Below are 25,599 nucleotides of genomic sequence, written 5' to 3'. Positions count from 1 at the left end.
CTGGCCTGATTTTAGCTTGGTAATCCTTCATTTTGTGCGTAAAACCCCCCCCGAGGAGTTTAAATGTAGCTGGCCCGCTGTTTGTGTGCGTTTTTTGTCGGTCATCATCATGCATGCACCGACACGCTCTCTAGGGTGAAAACCAACACCCCAAAAACACACCAAAAAAAATGTACCCAAAGACACCACAAAAGCCACCACATCATCGTCATTACAATCAACAACAACAACAAGGAGTAAAAGAAGGAGATGAAGGAGCCATGTCGGAGTGAGAAGAGCCACCGTGGCTCCGCCGTCCGGCCGTGAAGGCACAACAAGCAGAGCCGCTTTAAGTGCGCGAGAGAGCGGATCAACCACTGACGCGAGCCCGCCCCTCCGAACAGAGAGAGGGAGGCACCAGAGAGAAAGAGGGAGAGAGGATCATTTTCGACTCAACTTAGCAGCCAAAAACAGCAAAAATGGGGTACGTAACTTCACTTGTAGTAGAGTTAAAATGTCATGCTGGGATTGTCACCCCTTTAAATGTCAATCTTGTGTGTTTTTGTGTGTGTGTTTTGGGTTTGTGTGTGTCTGTGTGTGTTACAGCAGGATACCCAAAAGCTGAGTCTCAAACACACAGCTACTAGCAAGCCACCCATGGCTAACAGTATGAAGTAAGGCATTTTAAAGGATGAGTGCACAATTGTTCAAGTCTGTTTTGTGTGTGTATGGAAAGAACAACAGTCAGGCACCCAAAGGGGACAACAATCCACAAAGTTTGTGCAAAAAAATGTGTTTAAAAGTTTAATTTAAAGCTAATTTGGGAAGCTGCAGCAGTCTAAATGAATCAAATCAAGTAGATATCTTTTGATGTTGCAGTGTTTTTAGTGCCAGAATCCCCTTTTTGTTACTATACTTTCACCGCAGCTCAACAGGAAAACATAAAAAGGGAATTTGATGCTAAAAAAAGACTGAAAAATGTGGCAGATATCCACTTGATACACCTAACTCAGACTTCTGAAGCCTCATATAAAAGTTTCACATCAACTTTTAAATGTGTTTGTGCACAAAATGTGGACGCATGGTGGATTTTGACCCTTTCCACTTACATGGAAAGCACATTTCAAAGGGGATCTTTTAATAGAAGGTATGAACTCATAGATAAATATACTTTATCTCAAAGGGATAATTAAAATGACATAAATCAAACCATGATATGGAAGAAAAAAGGCCAAAAGAAACATGCAGTAAAGGTTAAATGAGTCAAATCAAGTAGATATCTTTCAATGTTAAAGTCTTTTTAGTGCTTAGTCCCTCTTTTTGTTACTATACTTCCACCACAGCTCAACAGGGAAACACAAAGAGGGAATTTAATGCTAAAAGAGATTTTATATGACACATTTAGACTGCTGAAACCTCAAGTAAGTTTTTACATCAACTTTTAAATGACTTGTGTGGACACATTGTGGATTTTATTTTCATTTTTACATTGAAAGCACATTTAAAGGGGACCTTTTAATAGCCAGCAGAACTAATAGATAGACAGATACTTTTATTATCTCAAAGGAGAATTAAAATGACACAGCAGCCTCCTGACATAAATCAAACCACAATACGGAAGAAAAAAGGGCAAAACAAACAAATGCAATAAAAGGCTGAATAATATACACTCAAATATATGAAAATATTATGAATACAACAGATGTGACCGATAATGAAACAAAGTCCAGGTGAGCTGTCAGAGAGGGGGGAGTCCCCTCTAACACAGAGAGTCATTGTACAGTCTGATGTAAGTTGGCAGGATAGACTTCCTGTAACAACTATGTTTTTTTGGGAATGATTGCAATGAGGAAAACCTCTTTTAATGTTCATATGGGCACCTGAGTGAAGAATCCTGTCCTGTTTTCACCTTGGCAGCATGTGATTATAGTCAAGAAGATACGACAACAAAGTGCAGCAGAGATACAACAACTAAACTTACTACTACTGATGGCATTAGCTGTCATCAGTCACTCACAGCCTCCAGTACACACATTGTAATTAGAGAAGCTGTAATGAAGTTGGCTGCTGTTTTAAATTAATGACAGAGAGCAGGTCAAGTATTATAGCTCACAAAGTAGAGTAGGGTTGGGAAGGGAACAGGGAACAGGTTATAGATTATTGGTTACTCTATTTAAAATGTAAAAAGTAATGTAACTATTTCAACTACTTAATCAAAGTAATGTAACATGTTTTCAGCTGTTAGTGTAAGTGTTCCCATTAAGCACCAAAATCTAAGTTCAGCTGTTTCTCATGGATACTGACACGATTTATCAGGGAGATCATTTCTTATAAACCAAGATTTATTGTATTCATTAGTTCATGTAGATTTTTGGAATATAAAATAAAGATATTTTATTTAAAAATGTCAAAAAGTCTGGCATGGGCTTACTGGTACTGTGATACCATTTAAGCCCATGTGTGCTCCAAATAAGCCCACATCATGATTTAGTCACAAAATATTTCAAAAATGTTGCTTTCAAAGAATTAAAAACAACAATAAATGTATTCGGTCACATGTTAAATATTTTTAAAAATGAGGAACAAAACCCTCCTGAGAAAAATCTTAAAGATCTGACTAACACATTTTCGTAAAAATCAACATTTTCATCATTAACTATAATTTACGCTGTTTTAAAGCACTGTTACATGTAACTAGTTACTCCCCAACACAAGACGCATGTATGTTTGTTTTTCTGTCTCTTTATATAAGAATAGTATTTATTTAGTGCTGTCAAACAGGAAAGAGAAAGAGACAACTACTATCATATCATCACCAGACTATAAAGCCCCCCCGCGTGTATCTGAACCTGCAGATGTATGTATGGTGATTCTCCTGATCAAGAGCGACCTAGTTCTTTACACCAGATGAAAGCAGACGATGTGATTGGTTTGTTGTCATATTGTGGATGGGAGGAGGGTGGGGTAAGAGGGGGAGGAGGAGGAGGAAGAGGAGGGGGGTTGGAGGAGGGGGTGTAGAGGATGCAAAGCACATCCTCTGTAATTCTCAAGGCCAATGCTTATAATCCAGGCATCAATCAATCCCCCCTCAACCACAGACAGACAGAGAGAGAGAGAGAGAGTGTGAGAGCTTGTCCTATGTGTGCACTTAAACTCCTTAATTAGCAAGTCTTGTGTTGACTGTTCCAACACGTACGCTCTACGCCCGAGAGCTTCTGTTCGTGTATAATAGATGATTGTAATCTTAGCTTTTCTTCCCCAAAAACTTGGCACTGTGGAATGTAGCAGTGTCCAGGATTACAATATTGGCAACGCTTCCTACTTTCCATTGTCAGGCGAGTAGCTACTGTCCAATAGCCAAATCCTCACATAGGAGAAAATTAAATTTTTTGGCATTATTGGTTAAAAAAATGATTTAAACAATTACTTAATGATCAAAAAAGTAACATTTTATCTCTATTAATGAGCACATTACATGCAAGCCTATTTTAGAAGTTTTATTGACACTTACACAAGACTGATTATAATTTGTATAATTTACAGTGATGTCAAAAAAAAGAAAAGATATAACTAAATAACTTTTTTGTGTGGCATTTTTGGTTGAAAAAATGATTTAAACAACTAGTTAATGATCAAAATAGTAATATTTTTGGCCCTATTAGTGAGCACTTTATATGCCATAGTGAGATAACGCAGCCTATATTAAATGTTTTATTGGCACGTATAAAGTTTAAACCACTCACTCTACCACAAGAGATAACTTCAATTTATGGTATACTTATATTTTTAGATAGGACTAAATATAACTTGTATAACTTACAGTGATGAAAACAAAAGAAAGGCAGCAAATCCTCACATAGAGGAAGATTTTTGGTTAAAAAATGATTTAAACAATAATTTAATAATCAAAATAGTTCCCAATTAACCTTCTGACTCTATAAGTGAGCATATTACTGTACATGCAAGCCTATTTTAAACGTTTACTGACACCTGTAAAGTTTAAACCACACACTCTACTGCAAGAGATAATTTCAATTTATGCTATACTAATATTTTAGACCAGACTAAGTATAACTTGGAAATTTAGTGTAAAAGTTAGAAAAGTATATCTGCATTCTTATCTAAGAGTGTAGTTTTTTCCCTTTTTATTTTAAAAAAAGAGAAATGGCAAGCAATTACTTTATATGGTTGTTTTCTTAAAGGGTACTCAAAAAACCCCATCTTATTTATTTAACCTACACTCTAAACCTTATTTATTGTCATATACGACCAAAAAAAGCTGCAAATCTTTGCATTTGAATAGTTTCATGTTAATGTTCCTGTGAATGACTGATGGACTAATTGAGTAATCGTTGGTCATGTGGTCTAGACACCTACCTGATACAACCCCACTTAAGAAAATCGAAACTATCCCTTTAAACGCTCTTCACTACATGACCAATGATTACTCAATTAGTCCATCAGTCAACTACAGGAAAGTTATTCGGCAACTATTATCATAATCGGTTACCTGGTTCAGTCATTTTCAAGCGAAAGTGCCAATTATTCTCTGGTTTCAGCTTATCAAATGTGAGAATTTGCTGCTTTTCTTGGTCGTAGATGACAGTAAATTAGGGTTTTTGAGTATAAGTTAAGAATAAAAAAGGCATTTTAAGATGTCACAAGGTCTGGAAACACTATTTGAGCTTCAATAGACAACAATATGAAGAGAATAAAGGAAATAACAGGCAGCAGAATAATTTATATTGAGTGTAATCATTAGTTTAATTTAAAATATCAAGTGCAGGTTTATCTAATTATCATTCATTTATATTCATAATGATATGACAGAATGAGTTAATGCTCCTCTAAGGACCAGATAATAATAATTAAACCAACCCATTTAAAGTATGTAGTGTTTAAATACATATAAAGGCAGTGTTATGAGTAGTATTGTGTCAAGTTTTCACCACGTTTTTCTTTTTTAATTCACTTTCACTTCATTTATTGATCTTTTTGACATAAGGACATAACTTTTTACATCCTGACAAACTTGAAGATAACAGAAAAAGACACAAAGCTTAACTCTTACTTATAGAAATGGTACGAATAGAAGATTGAAAATGTCGCTGAGATCAGTGAAACATCTTTTCCTCTTTTTCTTTTTTTTTTTTTTTTTTTTTTTTTTTTTTTTTTTACATATAAACACTCTCACAGCTCTGAAATGTGTGTGCATGTGCGAGACATATGGGTATTTTTTTTAAACGGGAGCTTCTACCTCGCCCAAAGCCCCGCCAAGCTTTCCTTCTGAGAGTGGGTTAACCGATACGAAAGGGACACTGGGAGCGGATTGGGCGTGAGAGCATGTGGGAAGGAGAGAGAGAGTGATGGAGAGAGAGAGATGGAGAGATGGAGTTGGAGAGGATGTGTTCACAGCTCATGACCGGCCCTGAGTCACATGGCTGTTACCATGACAACGCAGCAGCAGCAGCAGCTAAGTTAGTAATGCAGGGTTATTTTTCCTGCTGCAGCCGTCAGAGCTCTGACACAGCAAGATGTTGTTAGGACAATTGTGGATTTTTATTACATCTTCTTTTTAAATTTTTTTTTAATGTAGTCAGATAAATGTGTACTATTTATTATGATAACTTGAATTAATACAGCGTTGATTCCCATTTTTTTGGAGTCATATGTAAGCAAAAAAACGAACAAAACAATGATAATGAGGAGAAAATACTAGGTGGAAAAAATAAAAAATGTAAGAGAAACTAATATATGAAGAAGAACATTTGAAATGATAAAAGATGATATTAAGTTTGACTCATAAAAGATGATAAAAAAAATAAATTCTGAATGTCTTGAGGCCCTCATCGTAAAGTCATATCACATCTTGAGAGAAGACATTTTTTAATAAGATTGTGATTTTATTTTGCTTAAGCTACAGTGGAGAGCCAATAAACTGTCCGCTAGTGGCAAATACTAAATATTGTCCAAAAATCCAGTTATTTATGTGAAAATGTCTCCTAGAAGTTTAAATAGACAATTGTTTGCTATTTCAGCTTGATGTTAAATATGTCAGTTTTGTGTACAGGTTGTTTTTACTGCCCCCAAGTGGACAAAAAAATCATAATTTACGGTTTAGAAAAGATTTCGCAATTGCATAAAAGCAAGTTTATATAGAGATTAGATACTTTTTAGTTTAATAATCGTAATGTAGAGCCAAAGAATTGTCTTGTATTTGAGTTGAAAATGTTCGTAATATCCAAAAACCTGGTTACTGTTTTGCGTTGAATTATCTCAAATACAAAATTTGGTATTATTGCCTTTTAAATTAAGATGCTTTGACCACAGTTTAAGAAAAAAAAAACATAACATCTATATTTTTGATAAATGATTTTTAAAGGCAAAAATGCCAAAAATATCACTTGTTCCAGCTTCTTAAATGTGTGTGACACACATTTTTTATGCATTTCTGATATTTTATGGACCAAACAGCGAATCAAAGTATAGAGAAAAAAAAGCATGATAGAGTAAATAGCAGCCCAGTATAAATTCATAAGCACTCAGGAATTAGTAATCATTAACTGTGACAATGAATAATTCCTCTCAATCCCATGAACTAAAACTAATACTAAATACATAAATGCTGCTAAAGCCTGAGTCTTAAGTTGATCTGAGGATAAATGTGGCATGCATCAACAAAACTCAATGTCCCGGTTGACTGATTTTTTTACTAAATTATCATTGTGTCGTGATAAAGAACGTACTGTCTGCAGTCAGAAGCGAACTTGGAACAATTTACCCTTCAGTCTCACACAGTCCACGTCTTTGTTTACCACTTTACAAACACTGTTTTTCTGTGTCTGTGCGTCTTCTGTTTTCATGAACGTTTCTAAGTGGGGGAACTGCTGATTTGATAACATCTGCGGTCGGATTCCTCTGTCAAAGCGCTTGTCATTGAGACTCGAATGCCACAGTACGTTTCATTGTGAAAAGGGATTATGAGCCAACAATCGCCACACAGTCTCATAGAAACGCACAGCAGCGGGGCGGATTTTGAGCCGGGCCGTGCTGTCATGCTAATAACACCCTGAAACATAAAATGACTTGCTTAAAATTTGGTCAGGGCAGCCACTTGACCCCCTTTCAAGTCATGGCTAATGGAAACCTTGACATTGTGTTGAACAGAGTTAAAGACAGTCAAATTAAAGTTGTGATATAATCCAATCAAGCATTAATATATGATTAATTGTCTTGATTTGAAACAATTCACTAGCAGTATTTTGTCATCATTAAAACCAATGAAAGAATACCATAAGAATAACATTTCCAAATTTGGTGATTAATTTCCAAGTTCATTTCCAGTTTCTTCTTTCTTGTTTCAAGCACTTTCCTATCTTACTAGAGCCTATATATGTGTATATGAGCAACACTACAAACAGCTGGGCATCTTAAAACTGACTTAAGTTTGAAACAATATATCCATAAAACAGATATCTAGTCTTTTTTGTACTGCAGTCCCTTTCGTGAAAGACGTGGGATGTCTCTGATAATTAAATTTCTGATTCGACTTTAAATGTCTTTAAATGTGACGTATATGAAACAATATGCAGTGCTCAAGGGTGTGAACTAAGCTGCCTTACTTCATCTCCTATTGTAGAAAACCCTAAAACTTTCAATCAAGCACAATTTTCTCATAAGCGACCAGTACATTAGTTGTGAAGCTTGAAGTCAGGATAGGGCTACATGTTGTTGGCATGTGGAGGGGTTACACATTTAGCACCAATCACCACTCAATACAAAAAAAGCTTATAAATAGTCTCTTATCAATGAAAAAACAGCATTAACCTCCAAGATGCTAATGGCTTTAGGCAGTTGACGCAAACGTGATGTGATTTTTGCTGGTGACATCAGACGTTACAGTTATTTAGATAAACATGATTAACTAACAGTATTAAACTTGTCGCCAAAGATAGAATTACAGTTGCTAAACACGCTGACTCGTCCTCATCCTAAAAGCATTTTCTTTTGAAACGTTAAAAACCCACTACTTTTAATGTTATCATTTCAGCTGTCAAAACTTGTTGTTCGCTATAAATGCGTATTTTAAAATCCCTTCAATGGGGTTCTCTTTTTAAAATGGGTCTATTGGAAATATTAAAAAGCCAGTTATCAACCAACTCTTGTAGTTCGTGATCAGAAACGAGCATCCAGCTTTTAATCTACCTGAGTCTGAAATCAAGGACCCATTGTTACAAAACATACAAAGAATTTCTTGTTATAAATGTACCTCTATTGTCATTGTAAACTGAGAACGTGTGGGCGATCGGAAAGCTGGATGTTGGCAGCAACAGTGACTTATTTGACGGTAAATACGAGCGGCTGGTTTTACATGGCAGCTCAACCCAGAACCGGTCCTGAGAGATAACAGACGTAGAGCTGCCATAAGCAAATTATGTCAGAGGAAGTAAAATCAAACGGTGATCAGAGACTCACACGAAACCAAATGTAGTTACAGAACTCTTCATATCCATTTGCGCACCAGCGTACTGTACCGTACATAAATATACCACATATTTAACATACTGTACCTGTAAATGTATATTTAGTACAGTTACATTCACACCATCTTCTCTGGTGACCTGCCAGCTGTGAGCTGGTGTGAATCCCACGAACATAATCTCACATTACCACTATCTCTCTCTCTGATTAACTGTGTCTATCTTTAAATAACATCTGTCGAGTCTCCGCTCTGCTGACTTAATTAACACACCGAGACACGACGAGAGCTTCCCAGAGAGGAGAACAATCAAGTCTGTCCCAGAGGAGAACCGGGACACTCCCCAACCAGCCAATCTCTAATCTTTCCCTGGAAGCCTGGCAGATAGACGATAGACATCCTAGGATCAAATCTACATTAAATGTGCCAAGCGTCAATGTTTAAAGCTCATCTCAGGTTGTTTTTTTGGTGGATTGAAGTCTTTTCTTGCCCAGTTAAGCACATTTTTCTTTTGTTTAGTCAACCAAATCCAACAGGAGATTATATTGTTAGCTAAAAACAGATTTAAGAGCTGTAATAAAATGTTTTGACTGTCTTTAGTGGCTTATAGACTTGCCTAAATGTGGCATGACTGTAACTGCCAGCCCAGGATCTCAGGATCAGGATCAGGCGTCGGCCCTCGTGTTTATTTTGGTCCGGTGTAGTCCAAAGTGACGAAGGTGTGTGAAAGAGGATCTAAACTCTCTGTGACTCGATGTAACACGAGCTGGAAGTGATTGCGCATTTGCATTTTGGACAGACGTTTTGCATCTTGATACCTGTCTAAGATACGGGTATCAACATGGTAACCAAAACATGCATAGACGTCACTATCTTGCATTACTTTCTTTTGTTTTTTTTACTCATGAAATTGGAGCGGCTCCATGAATCGGGGACCATAATGATGACTTATCGGCCCACCTTTATGATTCAGGCTGAAATATCTGAAAATTTATTGGTTTGATTTCCAAGTTATTTGGATTTTCATGGTTCCCAAATGATGAATCTTTGTGACTTTGGTGATCCCAAGGCGAGGCAAGGCAGCTTTAGTTACATCGTGCATTTAATACACAGGGGCAGCTCAATGTGCTTTACATAAAAACACAAAATTAAACTGTTATAAAAAAACCCCAAAGGATTTCCAACCGTGATACAGTTATAGCTCGTTTTTTGCTTTTAATCCAAGACCCCGGTAGCTTTAAAGCTATAAGCAACGACTTGAAGCGGTCCAGAGACTGCTGATCTCCTGTATGTCGGCACAGGTGCTTCCAGGTCACCTTTTGGCATGCGATGCGATGAGGTTGCCTCCCTTCGTTGCATCTACGTCAGCGTACACCCCCTGCTGGTCAGGTCTGGCCAATACACACACACAAGGCCTTGAATATGACATCCTGTTGTTTTAAAGTCAGATCTTTGGAGCACGTCACTTTGAGAGCTGCTACTAAAGATTAATGGTGTTTTTAAAATGAAATGAGTGACATGTCAGCTCTTTCTTTCCACAATATTGATCTGAACCCACTGATCTTGTTTAGCTCCAATCAATCGACCGACTGGGTTGTGTGTTTTTTTATAATGAGTCTAATCCCGAGCTTTGTCATGCAAGTTGCTGAAGAGCTGCGTCGGCGTACAGAGACTCATTTAAAGCCCATCAGGCGACGTTGTGAGCACCTCTTACACCTCTGCTGTAATTATACCTGAGCTGGAGGTCGTCATCTCCGCCGCTGAGATGACAGCTGTCCATTTCTGTGTGGGCTCTGCTACACTTGTTATTAAAGAGAAAAGAAAGTAAAGGCAGATAAGCATATCTGACCTTTTCTTTTGCTGCTTTTAAAAAATGCATAATTCCTGAGATTTCATCTCCACCGCCCACACACACACGTGAGGCAGCGAGTTTCAAGAAAGACGACCCCCCCCCACCCCATCACCCTCTCCATCTCCATCTGCCTTTTTCCTTTTTACTGCATCCAGGTTACATTCTGCATTTATTTTTCTTTTTATTTTACTTTTTACTTTTTTTTATGTTTCATTTTCCCACCGACAACTTCAGTGTTGTAATTTCGGTTGCCTAATGTAGCGTTATGATTGTTTGTGTGACATAATTTCATGTTGAACATAAATCATTACTACTGACTCTGCCTCCGCAAAGGTTCATTAACTCCAAATAACGATGTGATGAAGGAATTATAGTTTATTTATCTTTTGGAAATGTAATAAATGCAGATTTATTAGATTTTTGCAGCAGCTTATAGTGTTTTTATTTCTCATTTGGATCTATTTCTATTTTTTTTAGACTCAATAGAGAATTTAATATGTTTATCTGGCCTTTGCGTGCTACCTGACAACATTAATAGTGAAAAGAGAGAGAGGGGGGTTGTGGATGTGTGTTAAAACATTTGTGTGTGTGTATGTGTGTGTGTGTGTGTGTGTGTGTATGTGTGTGTATGTACTCTTTTCTACATTAACACTTTTTTTTTCTCAGCTTCCTTCTCGTCCAGTCACTACGAGTGCAGCAGCACAGCGGGGCCGGTGAATAATGGATGTGCTGGGATCTGTGAAATTGTGTTTCTCACCTTCCTCTGATTCATCACATTCCTCAATAACTTCCGCTTCCTTAGATATTGTTAGTTTTATATATAAACGAAGAGATTTATCCACACGTTTGCTTGTTGTGTGTCTTTGTTTTATCTTTTGGTATAAATCTGTCTTTTTCAACATATTCCTGTCTATTGCAACACAATCTTTTCCTGAGTTGTCTATGAGAGCTGAAATAATGACTGAAGTGTTTGACATAGTGCTGCAGCAATTTATCAGTAGTCAATCTACAGCAAGTATGTTGATAATTTATTTGTTTTGAGTAATTTTAAAGGAAAAATACTATAATTCTCTCATTCCAGTTTCTTAAATGTGAATATTTTCTGGTTTTCTTTAGTCCTCTATGATATAAAATTGACTGTGTTTGGGTTGTGGACTGTTAGTAAGAATAAAAAGAAGATATTTTAAGTTGCCTCTCATGTTTCAGGAGACAGTGATCAACATTTTCTGACCTTTCATAGACCAAACAACCGGTCAGTTAATCGAGAAAATAACAGACAGATTAATCGATAATAAAATAAATATTTATGTGTTTTTCTTCAAGTAGGATTTTGAATGCAGGACTTGTAAAAGGAGCATTTTGAGACCTTTACACCAGACACTCATTGCTCCACTTCTCTCTCTCTCCCTCTGTGTGTGCAGTGAGCAGCCCATCTTCAGTACGCGGGCCCACGTCTTCCAGATCGACCCGAACACGAAGAAGAACTGGGTTCCCACGAGTAAACACGCTGTCACCGTCTCCTACTTCTACGACAGCACCAGGAATGTATATCGAATCATCAGTCTGGATGGATCCAAGGTGTGTGTGTGCACGCGTAGCGCTCAGTACAGAGTCTGTGTGTGTTTGTGCCTGTCGGTTGTTTACTGACGACACTGTAATATATATTATAAAACACAACATATCAGATTTATCAGGGTTACAACGATAAAATCCTGAACTGGTCCCTCGTCTGTCAGTCATTTAACAAGTCTGAGAAAGTTCTTCATTGTCTGACATGAGTATTACAAAATAAGCACAACATATAGATAATAAAATCCTAAAACCAGCCAATAAAATGCTTTTTAAGAAGTCAAGTCAAAGTTTATTTATATAGCAGAACCTCAGTTGACCAAAGTGCTGTACAAGCTTAAAACACAAGCAAAAAAAAACAATTTTAAGTAAGATAAACTATAAAAACACAATAGATAAAAGCAAAAAAAAAAATTACACAATAAAAGTCAGGAAGTACTGAAGATAAAAGGTAACAGACGCGCATAATAAATTGGACATTCGCTCAATGGAGAACCAGAAAGGACTTTTTTAAAAAGCTATAACTGCAGCTTGTGTAAGCATCTAGTTTAACAATAATCAATATGATAAATTAGACCAATCAAACACTTAAGATATTCCTTCATTCGTACCATAGTGGGGAAATGTACAGTATTGCTGCATCAAGTGGATAGTAAAAATAAAAAGAGCATCAATAAAAAGAATACATAAAAATAAATAATAAGTACACATACAATAAAAAACAATATTAGTAAAAAAATATAGTTAAAAAAATAGTATCTATTGGTGCTGAATGATAATATAACTGAGTATGTTGTTGAATCTGACTGTCACACAACTAAATTAGGGAGGTGTCATGATAAATATCAGCACCTTTGATATATTGTTTTGCATTTTGGCTCGTAATGTCTTGATAAAAATCTTAATAATGTTTCCTCACTTTAAATACTGTATTAATTCTAAATAATTCAATTTTCTGAACCTGTTTTGTCGTTTTTATTGTTTTGTTTAAGTGAAAAGAACAATAATGCCGCTAATGATTTATTGTTCTCAGAAACCCATTTATCCACCAGTAATTTGAAACATACTGTTATCGTCCCAAAAATATCTATTAACTTTACATATTTAATACAGTGTGTACCTGTGTGACAAACACTCTTCATCAGAGCTGTCGCTGTGCACAAATAGACTACTGCACCCGAGTCGCGCTTCAACATCAGTTTGGTCTGTAAATACTGAAAGATCAAAGCAACTAGTGTCTGAAATACTTCTGATCAACACACAATCATTTTCCATACAACATACAGCATTAACGGCTCATCAATAGTCTATTTTCATTAGCTGCAGCACACTTTTAAATGAAAAAATATTGCTTTAAAGGTGTGTCTTATGGTAAGTTAAAATGGTATTTTGACACATTTGGCATTTATATAAATATTGTGCCTCATGCGATTTGAAACTTGCAGTGGGCGATATTGCGATTTCTATGAAATTTCGAATAATTGTTCAACCATAATCCACAATTATATATTGAGATGAGATGATAAAACCAACCACTTGATCCTTCTTTACTTTAACACAGTCGAACTCTACACACACATCATTCTGCACAGTGAAACATCCAACTGAAGGAACAAAAATGCTTCTTTTTTTTTTTTAAAGTGGAGGGGCGACTTTTAAAGAAAAATCTGAAATGGGAATAAATAAATAATTAAAGGAAACCACAGAAACCAGCAGCTCCTGTAAATTAAATAAAGCTTTTATCTCATTAAAAAATAATCAGAAACATTTAGATCTCTTTTTTTTGTTGTTTTTAAGCTGATATTCACACAGCTTGTCTGACTTTTGTTCTCCTCGGAGCGCTGAAGCAGTGAAGGGGCGGTCAGGCCTGTCATATCTATGTGGCAGTGAGTATTTTAGGCTTGAGAGAGGTGCAGAGGTGGAGTTAACATGCTTATGTAAGAGCCTCTCTGGGTGACTCCTGCTGCTGCTGCTACTGTTGTTGTTGTTGTTGTTGAAGCAGAAAGTTAGCCGAAAATAGCAGAGATTGGGTGGGTTGGTGCTCGAGGACGTTATTATCCAGACAACAATAAGTCTTCTGAACAGAGAGAGAAAGAAAAACACACAGAATGACAGATGCCACATAAGGTCACGTCTGTCTGGAAATGTTGTTTTTCCAGCTCTGACAGTGAGCAAACTTTTTAAATGTGTATTATAATGTTTATTTTTACTTTTATTGTTTTCCTCTTTTTGGTTTGTCACTATTTCCAAAGGAGGTGAAGGACAAAGAATAAGGACGTATGATTATTTACTTTATTTATACATGTGCATTTGAGTTTAATGACCTAAATAAACTAAAGTAAACTAAATAATTAAAGTTTGTTGACTCTTCGTAAACTTCTTCATGAGAAAAACATCTTAAAGAGTCTTTTTCACTGAGACATATGCATTGTTTTCTGCATGTTAAGAATATGTTTGTGTTAGTTGACTGCAAAACATTGTTAGTACACAGAACAATATATAGTATAATGTTATCGTTTTTAGCCATGATCGCAGTGTGGCTGAACTAGTTTATTCCAGACTAAAGTCACTAAACTATTTGATGGTTTGCCCTGAAATGTAGTGCAGACATAAACATGAACTGGAATAACTTTTGGTGATCTTCTGACTTTTCATTTTAGCGCCATCTGCAGGTCAAAGTGTGAATTTGGTTCAAAACAAAAGAGCAAAAACTAATGACTTTCTCATCTGTCTCAGCTCTGCTTTCCTACTTAAACTTACTTAAACCAATTACTAAATGTTAGCATGCAAACAAGTTAAAAAATGATAAATGTGCTCATGTGGCTTTAATTTCTTAGTCTTGTTACAGAATAAAAACACAGTTTGGCAACGTCTTTCAAACATTTACAAATGTTTTACATTGCAGGGATGTGCTTTACTTCAGGTGAGGCATTGAAATACAACTTAAGAAGTCCAGTTTAAGATCTATGATACACACAGGCAGTGTTTTATGACTCAAAGGTGACATGACCCAATCTATCTGATCTATATGGGAAATAAACTGGTTGTTATTCTTCTTGTTTAGATTACTTTTATGTAGCTTTTTATTGTCACAGTAGCACTCATTGTATCTTTAATTGTGACTTCTAGATAAACAGTAAAAATTCAGTTTAAGTGCGATGCGGTGTTTTGGCAAAAGTTAATCCAGGTGAAGTTTTTTTTCTCCAGTGAGCGTAAAAGAAGTTGTCCAGTAATGAAATTTGTTTTGAGTAAATAAAGTGCAAATGTGTTTCCTTTCAGCTTTTTCTGACTGGGTGATACAATACAAACAATGTATCTCAGCTACTAACATGTAAAAACACTTTTAAGGTATTTGATCTCAATTAAAGGTCCACTTACTCACTTCGAGCTTTCAACTTTGAGTTCAGCCTCTGTTTCCAAGATTAAAAATGAACTATGAAGCTCAACTTTATAGTCAACGTGGATGAGAAGTCCTAGAAGTGCTCAGTTTCGTGGCGCATAAGGAAACCTAAACTTACTGTGTGATGCAGTAAAAACCTCCAGAGAAGTGAGTAAGTGAACCTTTGAGGCAGTTTCATCAACCACTCGTCCCAAGTTGAAGAACAAACTGCACTAAAGGAACCTTTTAAAGCAAATTTGAGAGACATCAGGAGCAGTCAATTTCTTTTTTTTCTTAACTACAAACCTTCACCCACCATCTGTGCTCGCTTCTCTGTCAGCGCTGCCAGCGAGGCCTCCCACTCTGATCAATAACCTCACAGTCAGTTGGACTCACTTTAGAGCTCCGTATTGACAGCTTCCTGTTTACCGAACGGTGGGAATATAAACCCACATTTATACAACACTCACATCCTCCAGGTCCCTGCAGAAAACAGACGTCCAGCTGTTATTTCTCAAAGCAGCCGCCACCCCGACGCTCACAGCTGTAACTTGGCTTTATGTCACCTTTTTTGAAATGTAATCTTTTTTCCCCAACAGGCCATTATCAACAGCACCATCACCCCCAACATGTCGTTCACCAAGACGTCGCAGAAGTTTGGGCAGTGGGCCGACAGCCGGGCGAACACCGTCTACGGTCTCGGCTTCTCCTCCGAGAGCCAGCTGGCAAAGGTGAGCTCACACACACGAAAGATCTCCTCCAAAACAAAAACACACACACACACAAAGTCGAGAGGGTCTGGTTTAATGAGGAGCAAATAAATATAATAAAATAAGTCAATAATCAGCTTTTGTTGTTGTTATAGTTCTCAGAGAAGTTCAACGAGTTCAAGGAGGCGGCGCGGTTAGCGAAGGAGAAGTCTCAGGAGAAGATGGAGCTCACCAGCACTCCCTCTCAGGTAACAAATACTTGCATAGATTTTACTTTACAGCTTAAATCTCCCTTTAACCCTCACATACTGCACCAATTCACATTCATAAATTCTGTTATTTATTTTAAAAAAGACATTCACAATCACTACTTTATGGTCCAGGAGAACATTTTATAGAATATGAAGACTACAACATGTTTGAATGCTGAAAAGTCTACCTAGAAACTGTGTGTATAAGGTGTTTTTAGAGCTCTGAAAAGTTAAAATGGGTCAAATTTGACCCTGAACAGTATGTAAGGGTTAAAGAAGTCAACAAAAAAACAAAGGACACATGAGCAACAGCTAATTTATGTTGACAAAGGAATAAACAGCCTTGCCGTTACTGTTGAGTAAATGTGTATGTAGCATAATCTTGCATATTTGATGTGTGATCTCTTATCCCTGAAATAACCAAAAAACTAACTTTATGCATCTTTAATCCACAGCCATCAGTCTGCCTCTTCTATCAGCTGCAACACTGAATCTCTAAAGCCTCTCAGACTCATTGTGCTTTTCACCGAAGCTCATATATGATGACATTTAATCGACTTACTGAAAACCAGTAGATGTATATTTGTATGTATTGCACATGTTAAAAAGCACAAAAGTCTTTCTAACACACAAGTAATATTAACAAACAAACAAAATAAACACGTACATTGATGAAATTCTTGAAATATACCAAACACCAGATAGCACAAAACATCTGCATAAAACTGTTAATACAGGATTCAATACTTAGTGTTTATGAGCTGCAGCAGCCTCTCAAACTTTTGCACTTTTCAACAAACAGCCACAAACACACAGTAAACGTGTGAAATGTTTCTTTTTCAACTTCTGTGCAAAACTATTCACACCTTAATTAAATATCCAGGTCTCTGTCCAGATCCCTACATGCTAAAAGCAACATTTGACTCAAAGCTGAAAAAGAGGTTTAATTTTTCTCATACTGAACATTTTTCCACTTCCACCAATTTGTGCAGTTTATGACATTAAAAAAACACTACAACACAAAGCAACCAGACATTACACTTACATCAAGCATGAATAATATAGTCAATGAAGTAAAAATGTACATTTGATTGAAAACGTGCGTTTATATTTATCTGCAGCCACAAACCACAATATATTATTATTATTATTATTAAAGTTAAAATAAAGATCTTCTAATCAACAAGTGGCTGTCCAACATGTAATTCATGCTAACTTAACCAATGTGTTTTACATTCAGTATGTAACATTTAACATTTTAATAAGGTCAGTAACAAGTAGAACACTGCTAACCTAAAGGCATCGCTACACATTACGTTTTATTAATTAATGATATAATGAAACCGCACGTCTCGTAGCACAAGTTAAAAGTCTTAATCTGTTTTTCTCATTCAGCGTCGTGCTCACATCATGCTAAGCTAACACTGTGTGTGGCTTGTTTGCCTCCTTTTTTTGCTCTCCTGAACGATTCCTCCTCAGGGTGGCGCTGTAAAAAGGAATGTGTTATACGTCAACAAACCCGGTAAAAAGAAGGTAAAAAAAAGAAAGAAAGTAACGAACAGGAAATGAATCATTTTCATAACTCCGACAGCTCCTCTCCCTCTCAGGTTTCTCCCTACACTTTAAGAGACTTTTTTAAAAGCATCAGTTTTGTCTCTAAACTTTAAGAGATGATGGATTTACACATACAACCTGTCATTATTGTTTTTTGGTATAAATAAACAAACCCTTCTTTCGTCAGTCTTTTAACACCCTCGTCTATCATCCTAACGTCATACTAACAACCGGAGGAAACAGTCTCTGTGAATTTTCCCCCCCACACACAAAAACCTCCCACAGCGATCCTCCAGACTTCCTTTCATCCTCTCAAAAAGTGACAGTCGGCTGAAATTAGGAGCATTTCAGCAGTCGTCAATCATGAGCGACAACTATTATTATTATTATTATTATTAGATCAAGCAAAAATGCAGACAGTTGTCTCTTTAGAAATATGAAGTTACTTTGTCTGAAATGTGCCTGAAAGTGGAAGAAAAAAATACAGTTTGGGCACAAAAAGCATCTGCAAAAGTTTTAGCAGTTGGATAATTTTGGCCGAATTGGAAACCCAACAAAAAGCAAACATTTTTGAGAAGAAAGAATAAATAGACTTAAGGATGCATATGTAGAGAAAACATACTTTATTTTGTAGTGAAATGAATTCATTAGTTTCTCTGTTTAGTTTCAGGGTAATACTGATGTTTTTTTTTTACATTTCAGCATTAAATCCTGTTAATTTTTGAGAGCACAGAATCATTAACTTCTTCGCAAAAATAATAAAGACGTTTTGGGACATTTTATGATTCTTCACATTCTTGCTCAGAGTTAAACAAGATGATTGATACTATTCTCATGTAAACTGTATCTCTAGTTCTAGTTTAAGACATTTAATCATCAATAATTAAAGTAATAATCAGCAGCCAGTTCGCTTAGTTTAGCATAAAGACTGAAAGCAGCTAGCATGTCTCTGTCCAATGGTTCTAAAATCTCATTAAAGTTCACTAATTAACACTTTATATCTAATTTATTTAATCTCCACAAGAAAAATAAACCAAGAAGTTGCAATTTTGTGACAAATTATGAGTAAAACTAGTCCAACCAAGACATAATATGGCACAAAATTCCCATAAATCCACGACTTGTTTTTCATTTTCTTCATCCTGATTAACTATTTAGATATAACGTGTTAATTAATGAGCTTTCGAGGCGCTAGTGAGCAGATTTTGTTACCTTTACAGAGAGCCAGGCTAGCTTTTAAACCTTTGTTTCAAGTCTTAATGCTAAGCTAAGCCTTACGTTTAAAATATATTTAAAATATTAAGTTTGGTATCAATCTTCTCGACTAACTCTCAGCAAAAGAGCGAGTAAAGAATATTCCCAAAATGTAAAGCTACTTCTTTCTTTCTTATTTTATTTCTCTAACTATACTCTTGTTTTTCAGGAGTCGGCCGCAGGTGATGTGCAGTCACCTTTGACCCCAGAGAGCATCAACGGTACAGATGACGAGCGAGTGACACCAGACACACCTCAGCCCCCCGAACCCCGAGCAGAGCCTTCCCAAAACGCACTGCCCTTCTCACACAGGTGAAAAAAAGTGTTAAAAATATAATAAGATATCGTCAGTTTCATCCAGTTCCCTGTTTTTAATGAAATAACTTCATAATTAGCACATTAACACATCCTGATGGTGTAAAATTATCACACATTTCAGAGACGTGTAAATGAGTGTTTCTCGTCATTCGCATTTAACCCTTTAACAGGCAACATGCACCAGGAGGTAACAGACTATAAAGTATAAATATATAAATATAAATCCAGTTTAGAAGCTAGTATTTGTGATGTTAATGACCAGGCAAAGCACATTTTGTTATCAAATAAAACATTTAATTGCTTAACATGTGATTATTTTTTATACCTTAATAGGAGCAAACGTATCCTGGTGAAGATACAACTCATAAAATCCTAAATATATTGAAATGTTTTCCTTTAGGTGCAAATGAGATGAGAAAGTAGTGACATCAAATTATGTTTTATACATCTCATTTTACGGGTTAAAGCTGCAGCTCGTGTCGGTTGGTTCATTCATTACTAATCCTTCTCCCTGAGTCTCTGGTTACATTAAAACACTACAAACCTCCTATTAATTATACATAATTATAAAGCACTGAGATAGTTCTGTGCTTCACGTTGTCTGATCGAACTCTCCGAGGTGTCAGCTGTACTCATATTGAGGTCAGCACACACCGACAGTATTTGTGGTTTAGTTACTGTAAACTTTGCTTCAGACATTCACATCCTCCTCAAGATAAACTCTGATAACTTTGGTGATTGTTTGACTTATTAAGCGCCATTATCAGGTCATAAGTTTAGTTTATTCAGTAGTATCAGCCTTAATGTTAATGTTTAATACTGATACTACTACATTTTTATCACCCAGGTGGGTTAGGAGGAGTCCAAAATACAGATTTCAGTTTCCCCAAAGACTCAAACACAGTACAATCCTTACTGTAAAAATGACTTTTCTCTTAAATACATGTAGAAATAGTCGGACTCCTGACAAAGAGAACATTTAGGCTAGAATTGCTTGTAAGTTTTCTGAATCTATTTTATTTTTATATATAAATATTTCACTTTTAAGGCCCAATATCACAAATATGCTTCAAGGTACTTTAAAATATGTACAAACTTCCAATATCTTTAACCCTCACATACTGCCCAGGGTCAGATTTGACCCATTTTTTCATTTGACAGCTGTAAAAACTCCGTATACATATTTCTTTTAGTGAGATTTTATCAAATGTGACATAAAATAATCGATAAGTAACAGTCGTCTTTTCCTCTCTCAGTTCATCCAACATCAACAAGCACTGGGAGGCGGAGCTGGCGGCGCTGAAGGGAAACAACGCTAAGCTAACGGCTGCTCTGCTCGAGTCCACAGCCAACGTCAAACAGTGGAAACAACAGCTGGCTGCCTATCAGGACGAAGCTGAGAGGCTCCACAAACGGGTAAAATAAAGATAGACGGGCAAAATAATATTAAACGGGTAAAATAAAGATAAATGGGTAAACTTGCTGGATTAAAGTAGACTTTTTTAATTTCGCAATGACGTTTAATCAGTCTGAAGGTTTCTTATCTTTTCTTTTCTTTTCTCTTCTCTTTTCTTTTCTCTTTTCTTTTTGTTTCTTTTCTGTTTTTGTTTCTTTTCTCTCCTCTTTTCTTTTCTACTCTTTTCTTTTCTCTTTTCTTTTTGTTTCTTTTCTCTTCTCTCTTTTTTTCTTTTCTCTACTCCTCTCTTCTTTTTTCTCTTCTCTCTTTTCTTTTCTCTTCTCTTTTCTTTTCTCTTCTCTTCTCTTTTCTTTTTGTCTCTTTTCTCTTCTCTTTTCTTTTCTCTCCTGTTTTCTTTTTCTCTAATCTCCTCTTTTTTTTTTCTCTACTCCGCTCTTCTTTTCTCTTCTCTTCTCTCCTCCTTTTTTGTCTTTTGTCTTTTCTTTTCTCTTTTCCTATCCTCTCTTCTTCTTTTCTTTTCTATTCTCTTTTCCTCTCTCGTCTCATCTTTTCTCTTCTTTTCTTTTCCAGGTGACGGAGCTCGAGTGCGTCAGCGGTCAAACGACGGTGATCAAATCTCAGAAGACGGAGCTCAACCAAACGATAGAAGAGTTAGAGTTCGCTCTGAAAGCTAAAGAGGAAGTATGTTCTGTATGAGGGCCTACTGAAACTAATCAATACTTTCATTATTGATTAATTGATTCGTTGTTTGGTCCATAAAATGGTTAAAATGTGGATCACTGTTTCCTAAGCCCAAGAAGCAGAGAATTTGGAAATGTTTTTTCTTGGCAATGATTCAAAATGAATAATCAATTATAAGAATAGATGACAACTAATCAATTAATCGATTACCTTACTGCCAGCACTTAATTGATATTATGTTTCTGATAATTTTCCGTTTGTGTGACGACTTTCAGGAGTTGGAGCAGCTCAAAGAGGAAGTGGAGAGTGCCAACGAGTTTCAGTCTCAGAAAGAAACGCTCGCACAGAAACTAGAGGTGAGAAAAACACCTGAAGCTGATCAGCTGTTATTGATCATGTACTGTATGTATTGATTATGTATGTGGATGAGAAGGATCAGAAAGCATCCAGTGTATATTTAACATTTTTCGGATTCATTTTTCACACAGAGGAAAAACAGAAAATAAAACCACAATAAATTATGTAAAATAAAAATAAAATAAATTAAAAAGTCTCTTTTTAAAATAATTTTTAAGTTGAAGAAAGGGGGTCCCCTGATTTTAAACTACTTAAATGAACAGACAAACATACACATTTAATTAATAATAATAATAATCATGATAACATAAAGTCGAACATTTTGTGTCAAGTATTTAAACTTTTGATATATTTTATACTCATAAACTGTGGACTTTTATAACTCAAATCCATATCCGGATCTGATCTATCTTGAAGTTTTTAAAAAAACACACATTATGGTTTTCTTGTTTCAGGAAACGGAGTCGAGGAACCAGACGCTTATCTTATATTATATAGACAGCTGAAAACATATTTATTTAATCTGGCTTTTAATTAGTGTCATTTGAACCTATTTTTACTAATTTGTCTAAATTTGTATGTTTATTTGCACTTTTTTTGTTATTGTATTGTATTTTTATTTTTCTCTGTAAAGCACTTTGAGCTACATCCCTTAAATGAAAGGAGCTCTATGAAACACTCCTATAAGACACAATAATTATACTAAGCATAATGTCAAATTTGAAAGATGACGACGTTCATTGTCGTGTTTTTAAACATTTTTTATTTCAGGACACGGAGTCGAGGAACCAGACGTTGGAGTCTCAGCTGAGCGACCTGGAGCAGCGTCTGGAGAGCAGCCAGCAGGAGAGAGAAGCTTTCCGCAGCAGCATGCGCTCGCTCCTCCAGCTGCTGGACAGTAAGATCTTTGAGCTGACCGAGCTCAGAGACACGCTGTCCAAACTCATCGAGAGCAGCTAGAGGAGACACGAAAAACACGCTGATGGAGCCCGTTTATTCACTGCCACGACACAATCATCATCATCGTCATCATCGTCATCATTATCGTCATCATCATCGTCATCATCATCATCTCACCACCGTCACGCCTCACTGCATGCCGGCACTCACTTTTAACTTGAAGTCTTCTTCTTTCTTCTCAACATGTATACGATACGTGTAAAAGAGTACGTTTACACACACGTTTTATGCATTAACGCTACACACACACACACACACACACACACACACACACACACACACACACACACACACACACACACACACACACACACACACTCACACACACTCTCACACACACATCGATCGGTACTCGTTTACAACAAAACCTAAACAAAAACAGCCAAGTGAAGAAGAGGCTTCGCTTGGACCATCATGCCTTCCCTCCTCCGCTCCACTCTGGATTATTCTTGACTCTCTTCAGAGATAAACTGAATTTCTTTTTCTTTTTTTTGGTCTCTTTTTCTTTTTCTTTATCATTCCGTTTCGAGGGGATTTTTTTTTCGCCCCTTCATTCGCATCAAATTTGAAGAAAATCAACTTTTTTTTTTGGAGCTTCACTTTTGATGCATTTTACACCTGAAGCTGCTGGTGATTGTTCTCTTTTTCTCCTCTCCTCCCCTAACCCTTTTTCTCTTCCCTCGCTTTTTTCCAGCCACTAACTTTATTGTTATATAAACCACGTCATCGTCAGCCAAAACGAACACTTCGGGAGACTTTTCCTACTGACTTTTTTTCAACTCTTTTTGGAGGGTGACAGTGGGTCGAATGTCATGAAAGAAAAGATGCCCCCTCTCCTCCCTCTCCTCCTTCCTTACTCCCTTCTTCCTCCCTGTGATTGTAATCCACTTGAAGGACTGCCAAAAACAGCCAAAAAAAACAGGAGGACGACTTATATTCTTATACATTATATGAGCAATACTAAAAAAAAAAAAAAAAAAAAGGGAGCATCAGAGGGGCAAAAAAAAAAAAAAACACTTTCCAACTCTCACTTTCAGGTAATTTACTCCCCTCTCTCTCTCTCTCTCGCGCTCTCTCTCTCTCTCTCTCTTTCACTCTTTCTCTTCTTCCTGAGTTTAGCCCCTCTGATGAGCGCGGCGGGATTTTAAAAATCAAAAGTCTTTCTTTCTATACACTTTTAAAAAAAAGATTACTACTAGTGCACTTGTGAAAATGGAGTTTATCTGTGTGTGTGAATCTGATTATCTTTTTCTTTTCCTCCTCTCTTCTTTTTCGGTTTCTTATTGCGACTTTCTTTTGAAGTGCAATGATTGATACCCTTTTTTTTGTTAATTTATTACTTAAAATAACTTACAGGAGATGATGTTTATTATTATTATTATTGTTATTATTATTATTATCATCATGAAAGTTGTACAAAAAGATCTTTATCTACATCTCGTCTTCACTTAATCCTTTCTTTTTTTAAATTGTCTGGGTGTTTAAAGGTGTTGTTTTTTTTTTGGGGGGGGGGGGGGGGCGGAAAAACTGGCAATATTTTTGAACTATTTATCAAAAAGGAAAATGAAAGTATAAGCAAGTTTGGATTTTTCTTTTTTTCTTGCCAAATATTTGTTTTCCTGTACAGATATGACGACTTCTTCTTGCTGATGTTGCCTACGGTTACAGAGATGCATCAACGGTAGCTAACGGCGACTACGTACTTTAACTTTTTGTGGGATTTACTATTGCCAAAAAAAAAGAAAGATCGAGCGACGTCGGAGGTACAAAAAAAAGAACACAAGATGGTACGTTACAACCTGAAGAAGAAGAATTTCTATTTTTAAGGGCTTCTTGTTGTTGAAGGTTCGGGTACTTTTTTTTTTTTCCTTCTTTTTTTGTGTTTTTTTTGTTGTTTTTTGGGAGACTTGAAGAGACTTTAAATCAAATCGTTGAAAAAGTGACGAACACGAACCAGCTTGAAAAGGGAAATAAATAAATAAACATTTGAATAATGACATTTTAAATGTTAATTTTACCACCATGCTTAAAACACTCACACAAATTGTAACTTTTGAGTTTGTAGTAAAAAAAAAAAAAGAAAAAAAAACAAATGAAAAAAATATGCGGTTGTGTTTTTCTTTTTTACAGTTTACAGGTTTCAAAACAACTGGAGCAGAGCTGGGAGGTAATTAAGTACTTTACCTTGTACTTGAGTATTTCCATGTGATGCTACTTTCTACATCTCAGAGGGAAATATTGTACTTTCTACTCCACTACATTTATTTGACAGCTTTAGTTACTTTTCAGATGAAGATTTGCCACAATGGATAATATAACAAGCTTTTATAATACAACACATTGTTAAAGATGAAACCAAAAAGCAGTGTGTAGTCAGGCTCACATTTCAGATGTCTATGAGTTGTTAACAGCTCCACCAAATAGGGATTTTCCCTCTAAACTTCTCACATGGTTTCATTTCAATAAATGTTCAAATGATCCAATATTTCAGCAAAAATCAAAGATTAGAGAAAAAGTCCAAAAACTGAAAACACATTTGTGTATCAGAACTTAGTTTTTTCTTCTTTCCTCTCCCATTAATCATCTCATCACCCCTCACATTTATCTGCTGACCCTTTGGAGGGGCCCCACCCCTAGGTTGGGAACCACTGGACTAAACTAGCTAACTGTATATAAAGTAGTGTAAACTAGCTAACTGTATATAAAGTAGTGTAAACTAGCTCCACCTCCAGCAGCTACAACAGTAACATGCTGCTCTAACACTGATGCTTCACTATTAATAATCTAATGATGTCATATATAATAATATATCAGTCAGAGGGACCAAACCACTACTTTT

At 36.2% G+C, this 25,599-nt stretch overlaps 1 protein-coding gene across 1 annotated transcript; it reads left to right on the top strand.

Moving 5' to 3' along the window:
- Positions 1-403: 403 nt before the first annotated feature.
- On the top strand, positions 404-23,266 carry LOC133995164 (homer protein homolog 1-like). The gene is made up of 9 exons (XM_062434479.1): positions 404-463; positions 11,732-11,888; positions 15,858-15,989; positions 16,124-16,216; positions 19,197-19,339; positions 20,602-20,761; positions 21,333-21,443; positions 21,719-21,799; positions 22,572-23,266. The coding sequence occupies exons 1-9, from the start codon at positions 459-461 to the stop codon at positions 22,758-22,760; spliced, it is 1,071 nt and encodes a 356-aa protein (XP_062290463.1). The 5' UTR covers positions 404-458; the 3' UTR covers positions 22,761-23,266.
- Positions 23,267-25,599: the final 2,333 nt, after the last annotated feature.

Source organism: Scomber scombrus, chromosome 15 (assembly GCF_963691925.1).
Source record: "Scomber scombrus chromosome 15, fScoSco1.1, whole genome shotgun sequence".
Lineage (NCBI taxonomy): Eukaryota > Metazoa > Chordata > Actinopteri > Scombriformes > Scombridae > Scomber > Scomber scombrus.
Note: the sequence above shows the minus strand (reverse complement) of the source record. Positions and strands in the feature narration are given on the sequence as shown.